This window comes from Prunus dulcis, chromosome 3 (genome assembly GCF_902201215.1).
Source record: "Prunus dulcis chromosome 3, ALMONDv2, whole genome shotgun sequence".
Taxonomy (NCBI): domain Eukaryota; kingdom Viridiplantae; phylum Streptophyta; class Magnoliopsida; order Rosales; family Rosaceae; genus Prunus; species Prunus dulcis.
The window spans coordinates 6,737,687-6,753,359 of record NC_047652.1 but is presented as its reverse complement, the minus strand read 5'-3'; the positions used below and the strand labels follow the sequence as shown (position 1 = coordinate 6,753,359).

The 15,673-nt window shown below is 36.1% G+C and overlaps 2 protein-coding genes across 6 annotated transcripts; one reads left to right on the top strand and one right to left on the bottom strand.

Annotated features, from left to right (window-relative positions):
* Nucleotides 1-3,784: 3,784 nt before the first annotated feature.
* LOC117622854 (protein NUCLEAR FUSION DEFECTIVE 4) lies at nucleotides 3,785-8,966 on the top strand. 5 transcript variants are annotated; one of them, XM_034353636.1, is made up of 5 exons: nucleotides 4,303-4,415; nucleotides 5,309-5,477; nucleotides 5,598-5,754; nucleotides 6,792-7,678; nucleotides 8,147-8,966. In XM_034353636.1, exons 3-5 carry the CDS (start codon nucleotides 5,671-5,673, stop codon nucleotides 8,610-8,612), a joined length of 1,437 nt encoding a protein of 478 aa, XP_034209527.1. In that variant the 5' UTR covers nucleotides 4,303-4,415; nucleotides 5,309-5,477; nucleotides 5,598-5,670; the 3' UTR covers nucleotides 8,613-8,966. The 5 variants fall into 5 exon arrangements, with proteins under 5 accessions (XP_034209525.1, XP_034209527.1, XP_034209528.1 ...); XM_034353637.1 differs by having other exon boundaries at nucleotides 4,307-4,415; nucleotides 5,315-5,477; nucleotides 5,660-5,754; XM_034353635.1 differs by having other exon boundaries at nucleotides 4,307-4,415; nucleotides 5,315-5,477.
* A 562-nt stretch (nucleotides 8,967-9,528) lies between these two features.
* Nucleotides 9,529-10,508, bottom strand: LOC117622519. The gene has a single exon (XM_034353221.1). The coding sequence runs from the start codon at nucleotides 10,389-10,391 to the stop codon at nucleotides 9,792-9,794; it is 600 nt and encodes a 199-aa protein (XP_034209112.1). The 5' UTR covers nucleotides 10,392-10,508; the 3' UTR covers nucleotides 9,529-9,791.
* Between the last annotated feature and the right edge of the window lie 5,165 nt (nucleotides 10,509-15,673).

The window sequence follows — 15,673 nt, the reverse complement described above, 5'->3', positions numbered from 1 at the left end:
AAAATATTAAATTTATTATAGAAAGTTTTGTGAAATCCAATTTAGTTATTAAAACTTGGGAAGGAAGCAAGGTCAAGCAACGATTGAGCATTGATTGTGCAATTTGAAAGGACATGGTTTAAGCTTTCTTCGCAGCTAAGATGAAATTGGTTGTCGATTAAACGCTTTAAGTAACAAAAGCTGGAGCAATTAAACGAGTGTCCTTACTAACGCACAAGCAATTAACTGTGCAAATCTATAGTCACCGATCTTGTTAGACTTAGTATTTTCGTCCATGGACCTAAAAGACGAGTCCTTAAAGATGGCAGCAATTGGAGAGAAAAAGAGTAGTTTGGGCTTAAAAGAGACTTTCCAGATCACACTAGGGGCCTAGACAAATTGAAGGGACCGAACTCTTCCAAGTCAAGGAAGGATTTGCCTCACCAGATCACACCAGCAGCTCGCTTACTTAATGCTTGCATCTTGAAAGGGAAGAGCTCGATCACGCAGATAGACCGAAGAATCATTTACCCCACTAAGAGCATCTTCAGGAGAGTCTCTAAATTTTAGTCAACTTCCAGCTAAAATAACTAGAAAACTATTATAGCAAACCACTTAAAAGGTGTTCCCTCCAGCAATTTTCTCTTGGATAATCTAAAATATTTTATTGTTATTTCTATTTCTCTTTCCTCCTCTTTCTCTTGCAAATTCAATATATTTATTAAAAAAATTAAAACCCAACCCCACCAACCTCCTAAATGTCTCTATCTCTCTCCCCCTTTTTCTCAAAGCACACTTCATTTCTTTAATGGAGTATTATATATATTTATAGACGGATGCTCTTCTTTTTCATATAAGCATTGGTGGCATCCCCTACAATTAAAAAAATAATTGAGCTTTTATAAATAGAGAGCCAAGTATGGAGTCTGCTGTAGAGAGCCAAAAGTTGGTTCTTCAAAATAGAGAGCCAAGTAGGGAGTCTGCTGGAGGAGGATTTTCCTTCTTTTTAGCCAAAGTAGCTAGGGATGAGAGGATAGAGAGTCTGTTGGAGATGCTCTAAAGAGCAAACAACAAAGGTCGAAAGACTTGCTTGCCTCATTGAGAAAGAAAGAATTAGAGACTAGCCAAAGATCACATTTTCCACTGCCCAAGTTGTCAATTGCCACAAGACTAATTGGACGCGTGTCAGAGCATGGTCAAGGTTATTATCTCAGGTAAAGGAATACAAAGTCTATAAATAAAAGCAAAATCAAAGAAATAAAGGTCCAGCCCAATCAAACAAATCAAGCCCTACTACTGCTCAAAATGCACCCTTTATCCTTTTTATCATGTAATTTCTAGTTTTCAATGTCTTCTCCTAGGATTTAGTGTAACTCTCATTACAAAGAACTCAGAAATCGTTATGTGTTCGTGGGCAATTCCCACTTCTATTGTTCATTCAATATGTCAACACAAAGTTCTTAGGATACCTGCATTACTTAAGTTATTTCTTGAGCGCCGCCCCATCCATCCAGATTTCTTAGGATACCGTCATTTCTTAAATTGTCTGAAACTACTGCGCTATCAAGCCTAGTGCCACCACCAAGCTACCGTGCTCGATGATACTATCCAACCACACGGTCATTCCAAAGGCCTTGTGGTCGAGGCCTAGAACCTTACGACTAAGAATCTGTTCCTGTCTTGGCCACAATCACTTGAGAAGTAGTCAAGACCAATAACACATTCATCACCCACTCATATCCACAACCATCTCTGATTGCGGTACTAGCACGTCATGCGCACACCATTAAAGAATGACGTCTTTGTTACCAAGTTCGCTCAACCCGCTTGATTATTTCATTATGAAATAATTGACATGTAGCCGAAAAGATTCCGAGGTCAACACGATCATCACATCAAAACTTCATTCAAATTTAACTTTGTTTTAAATTTTATTTTAAAAAATTTAAGGCGAAAAGTCAATTTTTTTTCATGTGGTTTATCACTTATACCACTAAGCTCCTTGTGGTTTCAATTTGGTCACTTTTGTCCGTGTGGTTTCAATTCAAAGCAATTCGAGGATAACTCTCAAGTTTTGTCTAATTTTTTTCATTTATGTTACTTGTGGAGGGGTAATTCGATCAAATTATTAAAAAAACTCATTCCTTTTAGAAATAGACAATACAAAATGGAAAAATTCATAATTAAAAAAAAATCTTCTTATTCTCCCTAAAATCTTGAGAAGTTTTGTGGTGGGAGGGTGGTAAGGGTTGGTTGATGGGTGGGTGATGTTGGGCAGTGGCTTGTTGGGTGGGATTGGAGTGGTGGTGGTGAGGGTGGCTTTGGGTTGGGTGGTGGTTGTAATCTGATTGTGAACTTAGGGGAGGGGATGAGAGAGAGGGATAAGAAGTAAATTTTTTATTCATTAAATTTTCCATTTGTATTGTTTATTTTTAAAAGGAATGAATTTTTTAATAATTTGACCGAATTGCCCCTCTAAAAATTTGACAGACATTGATAATTGTCCTTGAATTGCTTTAAATTGAAATTAAAAGGACAAAAATGACCAAATTGAAACCACAGGCACCTTAGTGGTAAAAGTGATAAACTACATGAACAAAAAATAACTTTTTGTGAAAAATTAATGTCAAATAATGAAATCTGAATTCTAATTCTTTTTTTTTTTTTGGTCAAGGAATTCTAATTCATATGATCATTACTTTTCACGGTAAAATATGACCAGAATATCAGGTTGCACAGGCAACAGAAGAGATGAGAAGGTTATAGGATGATGTAATACTAAATACAACAAATACAAATAGTAACATGAATCATTTATACATAGTGATGGGATTTAGGTTGATTTATAAAAGCTCAATTATTTTTTTAATTGTAGGGGATGCCACCAATGCTTATATGAAAAAGAAGAGCATCCGTCTATAAATATAATACTCCATTAAAGAAATGAAGTGTGCTTTGAGGCAACTATACATGCAGCTTTGTTTCAGGAAAGGAGGCTCTCTCATAATTCTGCAGTCTGTAGTAAATCTAGGACATGGAGTGTGGTTGGTTGGAATGACAGCATGACATGTGGTTTGAAGACATGCGCAGGCAAACTCAACATTTCAACTCTTTCAATGGTTGAGGCAACAAGTAGAGCAGTTTTGGCCTCAGGGGTTTGACATGACAACATTTGAACTCACGAGTCTCTTCAAATGTTTTATTGAGTTTAATGTAGTTTTTGTGTTGTAATAAGTGCATTAACTCTTTTGGAGTTTAGTGTCGTTGAACCCCTTTGTATTTGTATATTATTTTTTTGTGGTTAGTGTATTTGTATTGGTCATTGTGATTGACGGTCTTTATGTTTGAATTATATGAATGCAATCTTCGAAAAACAAAAAAAATTAGGTGAGCTTCCTGTTATAGGGCCCTTACTTAGTTAGAATAGTGAACATATCTCATTTCACTCAAGTTTGGACCAAGGAGGAACTCAAAGAGAAAGAAAAGAAAAAGAAAAGAAAAAGAAATCCATAGAGAAGGAGAAGTAGAAACGTGAAGTGCTACTTACAATATTGGTTATTTATTTTTCTATATTATTGGGCCAACTTTATTATTTTATAAATTATTTATTTTATTATAGGCGGGCTGGGCTGGGCCTAGACGGGCTCAAATCGATCGCTGAGCTGAAATTTCAAACCCTTGGCCCAAATTCCATCCTTTCTTAAAGTTAATCAAACCAATCGGACCTAAACAACGGGCCAAATTTTGACCCATTGGGCCCTATAGATGATCTGTAAATTGACTGCGATAAAAACTGCTGCTTTTATGCGATCGTAATGAACAATGTGGGCAAAGTACGTGTAAACAACAGAAAAGACAATGAATATTATTATTAAATGGAATAAATTTGATTCGCACACCTGCCCTCTGGTCTCCGGTCCTTTACCTTCTTCTTGATCTTGGCATTGTTTTCTCCATGATTGGAGTACTAAACTCCATTAACCTCTCACAGTCACACTGCGTCGTCGTTTCGCTTCTTTTCCCACATTTTCTTCCCTTTTTTCTCTCTCTCTCGAACCCGTTTGTATATATAACCAATAGCAGAGCATCCAACTGCATCACAGAAGATGCCGAGCCCTGTTTTGAAAGCTGGAAGCAGACCGCCATGGGTGGGTTTGGGAGCTGCAGTTTGGGCCCAAATTGCTGCTGGAAACGCCTATAACTTCCCACTCTATTCCCCTATGCTGAAATCCGTACTGGGTTTGAGTCAGCAGGAGCTGACGATACTTGGAGTGGCCAGTGACATTGGAGAGAGTGTGGGTTTTCTTCCTGGAATTGCCTGCAACAAGTTCCCTCCTTGGGCTGTCCTTTTGGTTGGTTGTGTGTTTTGCTTCTTGGGTTATGGTGTTCTCTGGCTTGCTGTTAGCCAAACTATTGCCAGCATGCCTTTTGTTGTGGTGAGTCACCCAGTTCATATCTCTATACCTCCATTTCTCTGTTTTGGATTGTTGGCATTTTGAAATTGTGATTGGTGGGATATTGAAATTTTCAGATAGGAAGTTTGTTGTTCTGGTAAGTGTTTCTTTCTGCAAATTCACTTGAAAGATTTTCTTGTCTGAAACTTTGAATTTTGATTGCAACAGTTATAGAATGCCACAATGGTCTTGGTTGTCCTTTATAAAATTTTTAAGATGATTTCTTAATTGTAGTACTTCTCAAATTTTGTAGTTTTACTACTTTTCTCCGTTCTTTCTAGTGATTTATCTATTTTCTTGGGAAGCATGAGAGATTGGGTTAGAGCATGCTGATATTCCATCTGATGTTGAACTAGCCTTAAATTTCACTCTTGAAAGGGAATGTAGTGATATTGAACTGCCAATTGTAGCCTACAATTTAAAGGAAATTCTTTAAATCAGTGATTAAGAAATACCAACATAGTCCTTTTTTTTTCATTGTATTTTGTTTAAGGAGCTAAGCAGAATAACTGTAAACAAAAAGCATCCTTAACATGCTGAAAACCAATGCCTGCTATCGAAAATTAATTCCAGCTTCCTCTCCTTAAAGAACAAATTCCTTGCCCTATTTTCCCTTGCGATCATTGTGTTCAGTTTATTTCCCTTTGCATTTTTTTAACAGAACTTTGTTCATTATTCTTGAGGACTGGAAACCTTAAGGATAGAATTCAGTTGCCAAATCCAGCAATTTTCATATCTACTAGTCTATGCGTCTATCTAGTTCAGTGCATGTTGTAGGTATCAACATCTTTTAGTGCTTTTACTTAGCGTGTATCATCTAATAAATCAAGAGCATGTTGTATAAATGGTTTGCTTACTTGAATCCTCTTGTTAAGGGGCAGGTTGGGTGCAGATTTGGAAGCTACTTTGCAGAAGTATTAGTCAAATCTAGCAAAGACAACTTAGAGATCTTTAGGAGGAATATTGGGTTTGGAGAACCAGATTTATTTCTATTTTAATATTAAGATATTGTCCGGAGTTGGGTGGTGCAATTTTAATCATTGGGTAAGTTTTCATCAGAGCAACTTCTTTTGGATTTAAAAAGTGATTAATCTTCCCCTACGTTATTTGTGGTTGGAATAATCAACCATTGCTGATGCCTCGTCATATGCATTTGTTTTGAAGATGATTATTTACCAGCTGTGGCTTAAGGTGTTCTGATAATGGCTTAAATATTTGTACTGAAGGTGTTCTGATAATGGGACTCTTCAGAAAACATTTTAGCACGAAAGGGAGGAATTCTTCATGTTTCCTGAAGATTATTGCACCAAAACTATTTAAGGTGCAAGTACCAATACATTGAAAAGTTTTAGTTATTGCATTCAAAGTCAACTTCTTGACAATACTGCATTGGACTCTGCAATATTGGAGCGTATTCATTTGTCTACTCAAGCATGAGTTTGGTCAAAGCTAGAGTGACAAAGCTGAGCATATTTGTATCATAATATGGAAAAGTAAAGGCTGGGGACATGAATGTACCTTGTTTTCGTGCTTATTCTTGAATTCTAATTTTATTGTGGTTGAGTTGGGCTCCATACTCATGAACCTCTTCTAAGTTCCGAAGTAAATTAAAAAAAGAAAAGAAATATGATCCGAACTTTTTTTATTTGATAGGAAACTTACAGATAGAAAAGGAGCCACCAGTCTGCTTTAACAAAATATGTTCCTGAGTTCAAGACATTATGTCTAACTGATTCAATTTTCAAAATTGGAATTATAAAGTCGTATAAATGTTGATTACTGATGACCAGACCTCATTTCCTCATTTCCTCATTTCCTCATTTCCTCATTTCCTATACTGTTGGTACTATCTTTATCTCACTTAAGGCGATAAAAAATCTCAATAATAACTCTTATCCTCTCTTTCTGGAGCCTTCTGCATGATTAAAATTGAAGCGATGCAAGTAGCATCATCCTCCATGTACGTTGTATATGGACAAATGTTTTTCCGGAGAACACATTAAATAGATACAATCAAATTACATGATTTTTCAGTGTCTTTTTCGGTTGACATTAGTTCATCAGATATCCGCTACATTGTGATTGGTTGTACATATTTTCTTGTAACAATAAGAATCTTGTTTTGTGCATATTTTGTGCCGTGCAGTTGATTTACTTAGACTTTTCTATGCGAGCATGCTTTCATCTGAGTGGCATTCTGGTAATCTGTTGAAATAATTATCTCACCACTTTGGCATTCATTTAACTTGTCACCCCTTATAGTTATAACCGTTCTTTGATTGCTTGCAGCTGAGGCAGCATATATGTTTTAGCTTTCACATTTGGACCTCTAACGTTTCTCTTTTAATGATATGGCAGTTATGCATCACACTTTGCATTGCCACAAATAGCAATGCTTGGATAGGCACAGCTGTGCTTGTAACCAACATGAGGAACTTCCCTCTCAGTAGAGGCACTGTTGCTGGCATTCTCAAAGGCTATATCGGGCTTAGCGCTGCAGTTTATACAGTGGTATACAGTGTGGTGCTTAAGGAATCTGCTTTGAATCTGTTGTTGTTCCTCGCTCTTGGGATTCCTGTTTTGTGTTTAGCCTTGATGTACTTTATTCGTCCATGTACTCCAGCTTCTGGAGAAGATTCTTCGGAGCATGTCCATTTTCTCTTCACCATAACTGTCAGTGTTTTGCTTGCAATCTATCTTCTCACAGTCACAGTAGTAAATGAGATAGTAACTCTTAGTGATGCTGTTTCCTACATTTTGGTTGCGATAATGGTTATCCTTCTGCTTTCTCCCCTTGCAATTCCGTTGAAGATGACATTATTTCCTGCAAGGGCACGAGCTGAATCTTCGGACCATCTTGCTCTAGGAGAAGGCAATGCAACCCAAGCAGATCCTTTGTTGACACCATCCTCATCAGCTACATACCTTGGAAGTTTTCATGAGGCTGAGGATTCTTCAGATGTCGAAACACTTCTTGCTATTGGGGAGGGGGCAGTGAAGAAGAAAAGGAGGCCTAAGAGGGGAGAGGATTTCAAGTTTCATGAAGCTTTTATAAAGGCGGATTTTTGGCTTCTTTGGTTTGTATATTTTCTTGGGGTCGGTTCAGGAGTAACAGTACTCAATAATTTGAGCCAGATTGGGATTGCATTAGGCGCTAGTGATACAACAATACTGTTGTCTCTCTTTAGCTTTTGCAATTTTGTTGGTCGTCTGGGTTCTGGTGCTGTTTCTGAACACTTTCTCAGGTTATTACTCATTAACTTCTATCTAACCGTTTACGGAAACACTTTTTTTTTTCCTTGTTTACAAGTTGTTATACAAAGTTCCGTACCATAACCATCACCACTTAATTGTTTTTGGATAGGGCATTAATATGTTCTATTTCTACTCTGGTTCTGATTTTTAGTTACAATGATGTTCTTAATAATCTTGCTAACTCACTTGGTTGACTTGTGCTCTTTTAACCTTCAATTTTTTTCTGTTGAGAAAGCTTTCAAACATGGTTGCTTGTCCCTTACTGGGTGTTCTTCCGCTTTTTCCTTCGCTCTATTGTAGGGTTAGCAGATTGGAATTATATGTCTGAGTTTCTTGGATGCATTACTTTTATGTCAAGTAGAATGTGATCATTTTCAACTCTATATTTTTTAATAGATGAATAACTCTCTTCTGTAATAGCATAATACTAATTTGGTATATCATTTTGTACATTGCAGAACAAAAACAATTCCTCGCACATTTTGGATGGCATGTGCACACGTACTTATGATTGTATCATTTGTTTTATATGCGTTAGCTCTCAGTGGTACTCTCTATGTTGCCACTGCTCTGTTTGGTATCTGCTATGGGACTCAGTATTCAATAATGGTTCCAACTTCCTCTGAACTTTTCGGCTTGAAACATTTTGGTGTAAATTACAGCTTCATGGGACTTGGCAATCCTATTGGTGCAATACTTTTCTCAGTTCTACTAGCTGGTAATGTATATGATGCTGAAGCTGCAAAGCAAGGAGGGTCCACCTGCATAGGTTCTAGTTGTTTCAGGCTTACATTTCTAGTTTTAGCCGGCGCCTGTGGTTTGGGGACAATCTTGAGCATAATTTTGACTATTAGAGTACGACCGGTTTACCAAATGCTTTATGCTGGGGGTTCTTTCCGTCTGCCTCAAAGTTCAAGCCACTAATGATTGGAGATGTTATTATCTGTTAACATCAATCCATACAGGTTTGTGGAAGCATGCTCCAATAAATTTATTCAGATGACTAGGGAATATTTGCGGCTTCAGTCTGCTATATTATAGATACTGCCATTGCTGAGATTTGAGCTATGAGTTGCCCCCGAAGTTGGCCTTTGTTGGCTGTGTGCAAATGGCAGATTAAAGAAGTGTCATTTAGTTTCTTTTGTAACTAGTATATAAACCAAAGTCTATGGGGTATGATTTTGATTTTGATGTGTAATTGGAATTGATATATGTAATGTTTCCAATGAGCTAAGAATAAATTCTCTTCAGAAGTATTCAGGCAGGATTTGCGGATGACGCTTGTTGTGCAACCATTTCCCACAGGGAATGCTGCATTGTTTCGATACTACAATACCCTATTGGCTGTTATACCACATAAGAATTGAACTTTCTCGATTATATTCAATCACACTTGCAGACTTGCAGTTCACTTTTCTCATTTCTTCTGCCTTTTGAAATGCTGTTATGTAGCTTAGTAACTTCTTTTGATGCTTGTCCCATTTTCTGGTTAACACTTGGGTACCTCATTTGCGTTGAAGTGTATTTTTTTTTCTTCCCTTTCTTTTGAGGGGTTGTGGTCCTCATAATTACTTTAGCAGTATGTCTTAAGGATTCTAAAAAGAAATCTAGTTGATAGCAAATGTTCATGCTCGTCCAAGACATTTAAAGGATAAGAAGCACAATTTTCACTCAATATCTTCACAAAAAAACAAAAAATGATACAAGTAACCAACCAACCATCAGTGATGCAAAATGATGGCCTTGTTTACTATAGTTTTGCATTCCTGACAACATCATACAAGAACACTAAAATACTAGAAGTGCTTTCAATTATATTCAAAGATAAGGACAAGTGACATACAAAAAAGCAGGAGAGACCCTCTTGGCTATTAAAGTTTGCCAAATGCATGACCCACCTACACTCAAAAAAGCTAAGCAAAGTCTTGCGATGCACAAAGCCAAAACCTCACTTGGTGGAAGAACCCAAAAAATCCCATCTCTCACCATTAAATTTATATCATAAACAAATGACAATAAGGAAGAAGACCAAACTAAAACTAAAACTAAAACCAAATTAGAAAAAGTATATAAGAAAAAAAAAAAAAACAAGGAACTAAAATTTCATGTGGGTTTCAAGTCCTGGAACATAGTATCCCACCTGATCTCTTCAACCCCAGTCGACCAATAACCATCATCATTATATTGATCATCACCGTCCATCTTTCCTTCCTTTTGAAGATCATAAACCACAGGACTCGAAAAGCTATCGACATGAGGCCCAGAAACCACCACTGGGCTACCATTTGTGAGCAACAACCTGCTGCCTTGGTTGTTGGCAATGATAATCTTCTTGTTCCTCTTCAACATGGCTCCTCTAAACCTTGACCTGTAATTGCTTGGCCTTGTCACAAGCGCCAGAGCTGATGCGTCTTGTTCGCGACGAATCCACGTCCTTACGTACTCAGCTAAACACCTCTTGGTCCTCTTGATTGCCACCAAGAGCTTTCGAATGGGACGCGGACTTGTTCCCTTTTCTTTTCTAGCAAGCTTGAGGATCTCCAGCCTGTGTTTGGCTATGGAAATTCCCATGCTTTGAAGAAACTCATGGTTGAAGTAGACTATGTCTTCTTCTTCCAGCTCATTGTGAGCAAAAGCAAGACCATACTCATAAACCAGTGAGGGCTCTAGGCCAGTTTTGGACAGCCATGAGAACCAATCCATGGCTTCAAATGATGTAGGGTGACAAATAAACAAAAATAAACTTGATTTTGTGGGTGTTATGATTTAGGGGAGAGAGAGAGAGAGAGAGAGATGTGAAAGTGAGGATGGTGAAGTTAGTTGTGGTGACTTAGGCTTACTTTTGGGAGAGAGAGATCATGTATATAAAGTAGGAGGCGAGGGAATGTGAAAGTAAGGATGGTGAGTTAGTTGTGGTGACTTAGACTTACTTTTGGCTTTGGGGGGGTTTGATTTTTTTAATGCAGATTGGTTGTTAGTTGAAACTTGAGAGTAACCAAAGAAAAAAGAAAAATGTGGGTGTGGGGTACGTATGTCCATTATCCTCCAAAATAGGTTAAATGGCTATCAAACTTTATGGGGTGAGAGCTACAAGGGTTCCATGTGGAATTGTAGTGCCATCAATCACGGCTTGGGAACAAAGTAGGGTGTGGCAGTGGGACATTTCCCATTACTTGTTTTTGTTCGTTTACTTTAGTTGGAAGAAAGCAGAAAAAGAAAAAAACTCTTTTATTTATATACAAGCGATAATGGAAGAAGGGGAATTCGAACCCTCGGGTGCAGAGTAACTACTCTTAACCACCTGAGCTACAAGTCCCTTACAAATAAACTCAAATTTTTACTACCCTTGTTGCAAGAGTTTAATGAGACTTTGTTTAAACGAAATTAAGTAAAAGCTACTCAATTACTAAAATGATGTCTAATTATATGAACAACATATGATGGATTGAAATTTCTGCTCTTGTTGGCCTGAATTACCAACCAAATTTTGTTTCAAATTTCACCTTTTGTTCCCCTTTTTCTGGACCTAACCCTTTTGCATGAGTGCAATATATATTTCCCCAAACCACCTAAAATGATTAAAGAAATTTTGAGTCCACTAAGTTTATTTGAAGTCAAGATCCTAACTGGTTGTTGTGCCATTTGATTGCTGATGAAATGCAATATAAGCAATCTCTGTGACATGGGATTGTGCAGACTAACTTTTTCTATATTATTCTGGGAGAAGTAACAATGATTACCATCTTACTTAATCTCACAGTATCAATCAACGATGCAGAAAAGCTCTTTCACATCTCTAGGCCAATCTAGCTTCTGAGAACGTTACAAACGTGACAAGGCTGTGCTTGAAAATGACCTGATCAGTTTATGGTAGTAGGTTTTGGTCTGCCGTCAACAACACGCGATTTCTAGCATTTGTAATCTGGGACCCTTTTCTACAATGAGACAATGTTCTCATATAGCCTTGCCCTAACAACTTATGAAAATGATTTTATATAAACAACTTTGGTGGAAACAATGACATTGTAACATGTTTCATATGTTGCTTAGTCTCACTCATGTTCTTTCAAGTAAACCAAGAGTATAAGGGCAAAATAATTATATATTCCTTTACTCTATTTTTTCGTCAAAGGTAGGAAGGGGAAGGTGGATTTAGTCACACACACTGATGCTTAGAGGTTTCAAACTTGAGACCACTAATCTTAGGCCAAACATACTTTTCCACTGTGGTATGACACCCGAACTGGCAGTCATACTGGACTATTCCATTGCAAAGTTTAGCATGCCAGTTTAAAGTCAATCTGTACCTTGACTTCTACTTTAGCCTTGTAATAATAAAACAGTAAACTGACCTCATAAAGGCAAATCATAGTGTTCAAAACACCAAAAAATCCCCAGTGCGCAGCTTTGGTCGGTCGGGTAGCTGCCTTTAATTGAGAGATTTGTCTTTGACTGTCCTCCAATCTGCCCAATAAAAAGAAGAGGAATAAAATGGCTTTGTTCTTTTTGTTGGATCAAAACTGAAGCCAACAAATTACAAATTAGTCTCCCAGAATGCTAATTTAATAGTAAACAATTGTGTTTTGTTTGCGTCCAAATTTGTGGCATGAATTCACATGCTCCTATATCAATTACGTTTTAGACTAGAAGAGGTTCACGGGCCCAATTTGTGGAGCACTATTTCCATGTGATTCATAACAAATATTCTTTCTTGCCAGAGTGTATAATTGATTCTGTCGATGATTAAATATTAGGAGTCTTTGAAACAAACAAAAAATAAAAGGTATCTTGTTTTTGTCTAATAAAAAAAAAATTAAAAAAAAATAAAAGGTATCTGATTTTGTACAAATGAGGTTTAAGATCCCGCAACGGGTAGAGAGTTTTCATCTCTCCCATGGTGTTCTTGCAGTATTGGATGCAATGGTTTTATGGATGCTCTTTGCACGATGTGAAACTGATTTTGCTTGTTTGCAATACTTGTGGTTTGTATCTTGATCTATCGTTTACAAGAATCCCTTTTTAGGGTTGTGTTCATTTTTTCTGTATCACAAAAGATATAGGTTGGTATTATCAATTGGGTGTATTTTCATCAAACTCTCCCACCCTTCATATATTAGCCCCTTTACTGTGGGTCAATTGGGTGTTTTTGTTTGTGGTTTTTTTTTTTTTTTTTTTTCAGTTTTAAAAAAACTGGTTCCCAATTCTTTTGTAAAAAATTATCCAAAATGCCTTAGAGCTTTGAAAGTGATTGTCTCATACTTTTACGGGCAACTGCAAACCATATTTTTTTTTCTTTTTTTAATTAATTTTTTTTAAAGACATTTTCTATTAAGAGGGGTGATAGTATACTAAACTCACACACACTACACGGATATTGACTAGAATGCATGCCCTTTCCTAGATGGAGAAATTACTCTAAACCACTACATTAGTGAGTCATTTGTTATTTTTTTCACTTTAAATGAATTGTGAATGTACTATTTTATCCTAATTTATTGAACTATCTCATCTTTTAGCATATTCGTTAACCAATGGTAATTTGTGTGATTTTGAATGTTTCAAGACATTCTCATATTTATAAATATAGATAATTTAACTTTTTTTTATATTCTTATTTGGGCGAGGTCGATCTTGAAACCACTTTATTTTAGGGATTGTTCTTTTCGTTAACCCTCGCACATTAATTTTATTCCCGTCATTGGATTCCATAACCCTCCGTTTGGATGAAGGAATTGAAAATTACATAGAATTCTAAAATGACGAAATTTATATTTCTATCATTTCAACTTCTGGCAATTGAAGATTTCAAGTTTTGATTTATGTATGTTGAATTTGGTAAATGGCATAATTTTGTAAATGGTACCATGAAAATTGTAAAATGACGCATATTCTGATGGAAATTAAACTTGGGAATTTGATGCCCCAATTTCCACAATTTTTTATGTGTGTCATTTAATAAATTTTGCACTTAAGTTGTCAAACAAAGGAATTGTCAATTTCTCCTCTTAAATTTCAGACTTTTAGCTAAATTTCGAGTTATTTTCCATCATTCAAACGAAGGGTAAAGGATATTGTTTGCCTCCTTCCCTGGAAGCATATGCAAATCATGGTTTGACATATGTATAAAAATAATACATCAAAAATACAAAAAGAAAAACTTATGCACACATGTCATACTGTTTTTGGTAGGAATGTAAGAGTTCCTACTTACAGGGAATGAGGGAAGTATTTTCCTTCCATAAAACAAAGCTAAACTTGGCATGCATGTGTGGTCTACACAAAAATTTATAAAAATAATAATAAGATTAATAGTATATCTTCTATTTAATCCACATGGTGCTATATAATTGGATTTGTGGGCCCCATATGCGTGCCACGTCAGCAAACTAACATACTTATTGACGAAATCCAACGACCATGGACAAAATTGATGAGTGTTATTTAATGTGAAAGATGATCCATGACCCAAAAAAAACTGTAGCTGATAATTTTATGAATCTGAGTGACGTTTTGTAAGTTTTTTTTTTTCCCCCTTTTATCACTAACTTGGAATCTCTCACAATTTTGGAAAGAAAAATATTACTAAACCAATAGCTAAACCTCTTCTAACAAAATGAACTAAAATATCCAAATTAATATGTTTATAATTGTGTTAATCAATGATATAATTTTGGGTTTTTAATCGCAATGGTCCCCGAAGTTATATGTGAGTTGTATTTTTGGTCTTCCAACAAAAATTTCGGGCCATTTTAGTCCTCCAACTCTCTCATTCGTGCTAATTTAGTTATTCCGCCATATTATGTCGAGTAAAATCGTCAATTTGAGCACAAGTATATACTAATCACATGTCCAGCTCTCTACTACCCATTTCCCCCAAATTAAAACCCTAATTCACCTATATATCCAATTTCTCTCAAATTGAAATCCTAGATCACCAATATCCCCAAAATTCCCAAATTCAAACCCTAAATTGTCAATAGAACCCCAATTTTGCCCTAATTTTGTCTTTAATGACTTAGAATGGACTCAAGTTGGTATTTGTCCCTAAGAAGTAGGGCTAGCATTTTAGACCAAAAAACCATAAATACCGACTGAGGTTTTACTGCATCTAAATCGACCTATCACAAAAACTTGTCGTAATATGCGGGTGTGGTTTTGCATATCCAAATAATATGGTATATCACAAACCGCAATATAATTTAATTAATTATTAAAATAGATTCTTATAATTTTATATTAACTAATAGATGCTAGGACTTCATCATTTAGATGAATCTTTCTCTCTTCTCTATTCTCTCTTCTTCTTTTCTTTTATTTTTCTTTTTATTCTCTCTCTCTCTCTCTCTCTCTCTCTCTCTCTCTCATCTTCTTCCTCTCTATGGGACTCACCTAGGCTTTGAATGTATTACTAATGGAGTGTATTCTCAACCAATCTCTTGAACTTCCCTCTATTGTTTTTTCTTAAATCTCAGCTTTGAAGAAATATCATTTGAATATTTAGTGAATTAATATAACTTAATTAGTAAATAATTAAACTATTATCTAGTAGGAACCTGGGTTTCAATTAGTATTGCAAACTCATCGGTTGTATTGGTAATTTTGTTAGGTTGTTATTAGTGGGTTAGCCGAGATAATTTCTAACTTGTAATCAACTATTTAGTTGATTAATTGTGCTTTGTGGATTGTATTGGTTTATTTTTAATAATAAAGTTCATTCTCTAGGTATATAAGTTAAAGAATCATTGCCAATGATAGAAAGTTCTGCTAATTTCATAAGTATTTTTAAGCATGAGCAGACTTCTTTTTTATTGATAGAAAGCTCTGTAATGTTATGTTGTTCCTATACTGACAATAACGGTATACCAACCGCTATACCGAAAATTGCGGTACACCGCAATATGTCGGTCAGTTCGTGGTTCGTCTTTTTACCATACCGCAATATGTTGGCCAGTTCACGGTTTCATTGAAAAGTTGCGGTAACCGAA

Coding starts and splice junctions, on each gene's coding strand:
- LOC117622854 (XM_034353634.1), top strand. CDS start 4,086: ATGCCGAGCCCTGTTTTGAAAGCTGGAAGCAGACCGCCATGGGTGGGT. Junction 4,416..6,791: donor CCAGCATGCCTTTTGTTGTG/GTGAGTCACCCA, acceptor ATGATATGGCAG/TTATGCATCACACTTTGCAT. Junction 7,679..8,146: donor GTTTCTGAACACTTTCTCAG/GTTATTACTCAT, acceptor TGTACATTGCAG/AACAAAAACAATTCCTCGCA.
- LOC117622519 (XM_034353221.1), bottom strand. CDS start 10,391: ATGGATTGGTTCTCATGGCTGTCCAAAACTGGCCTAGAGCCCTCACTG.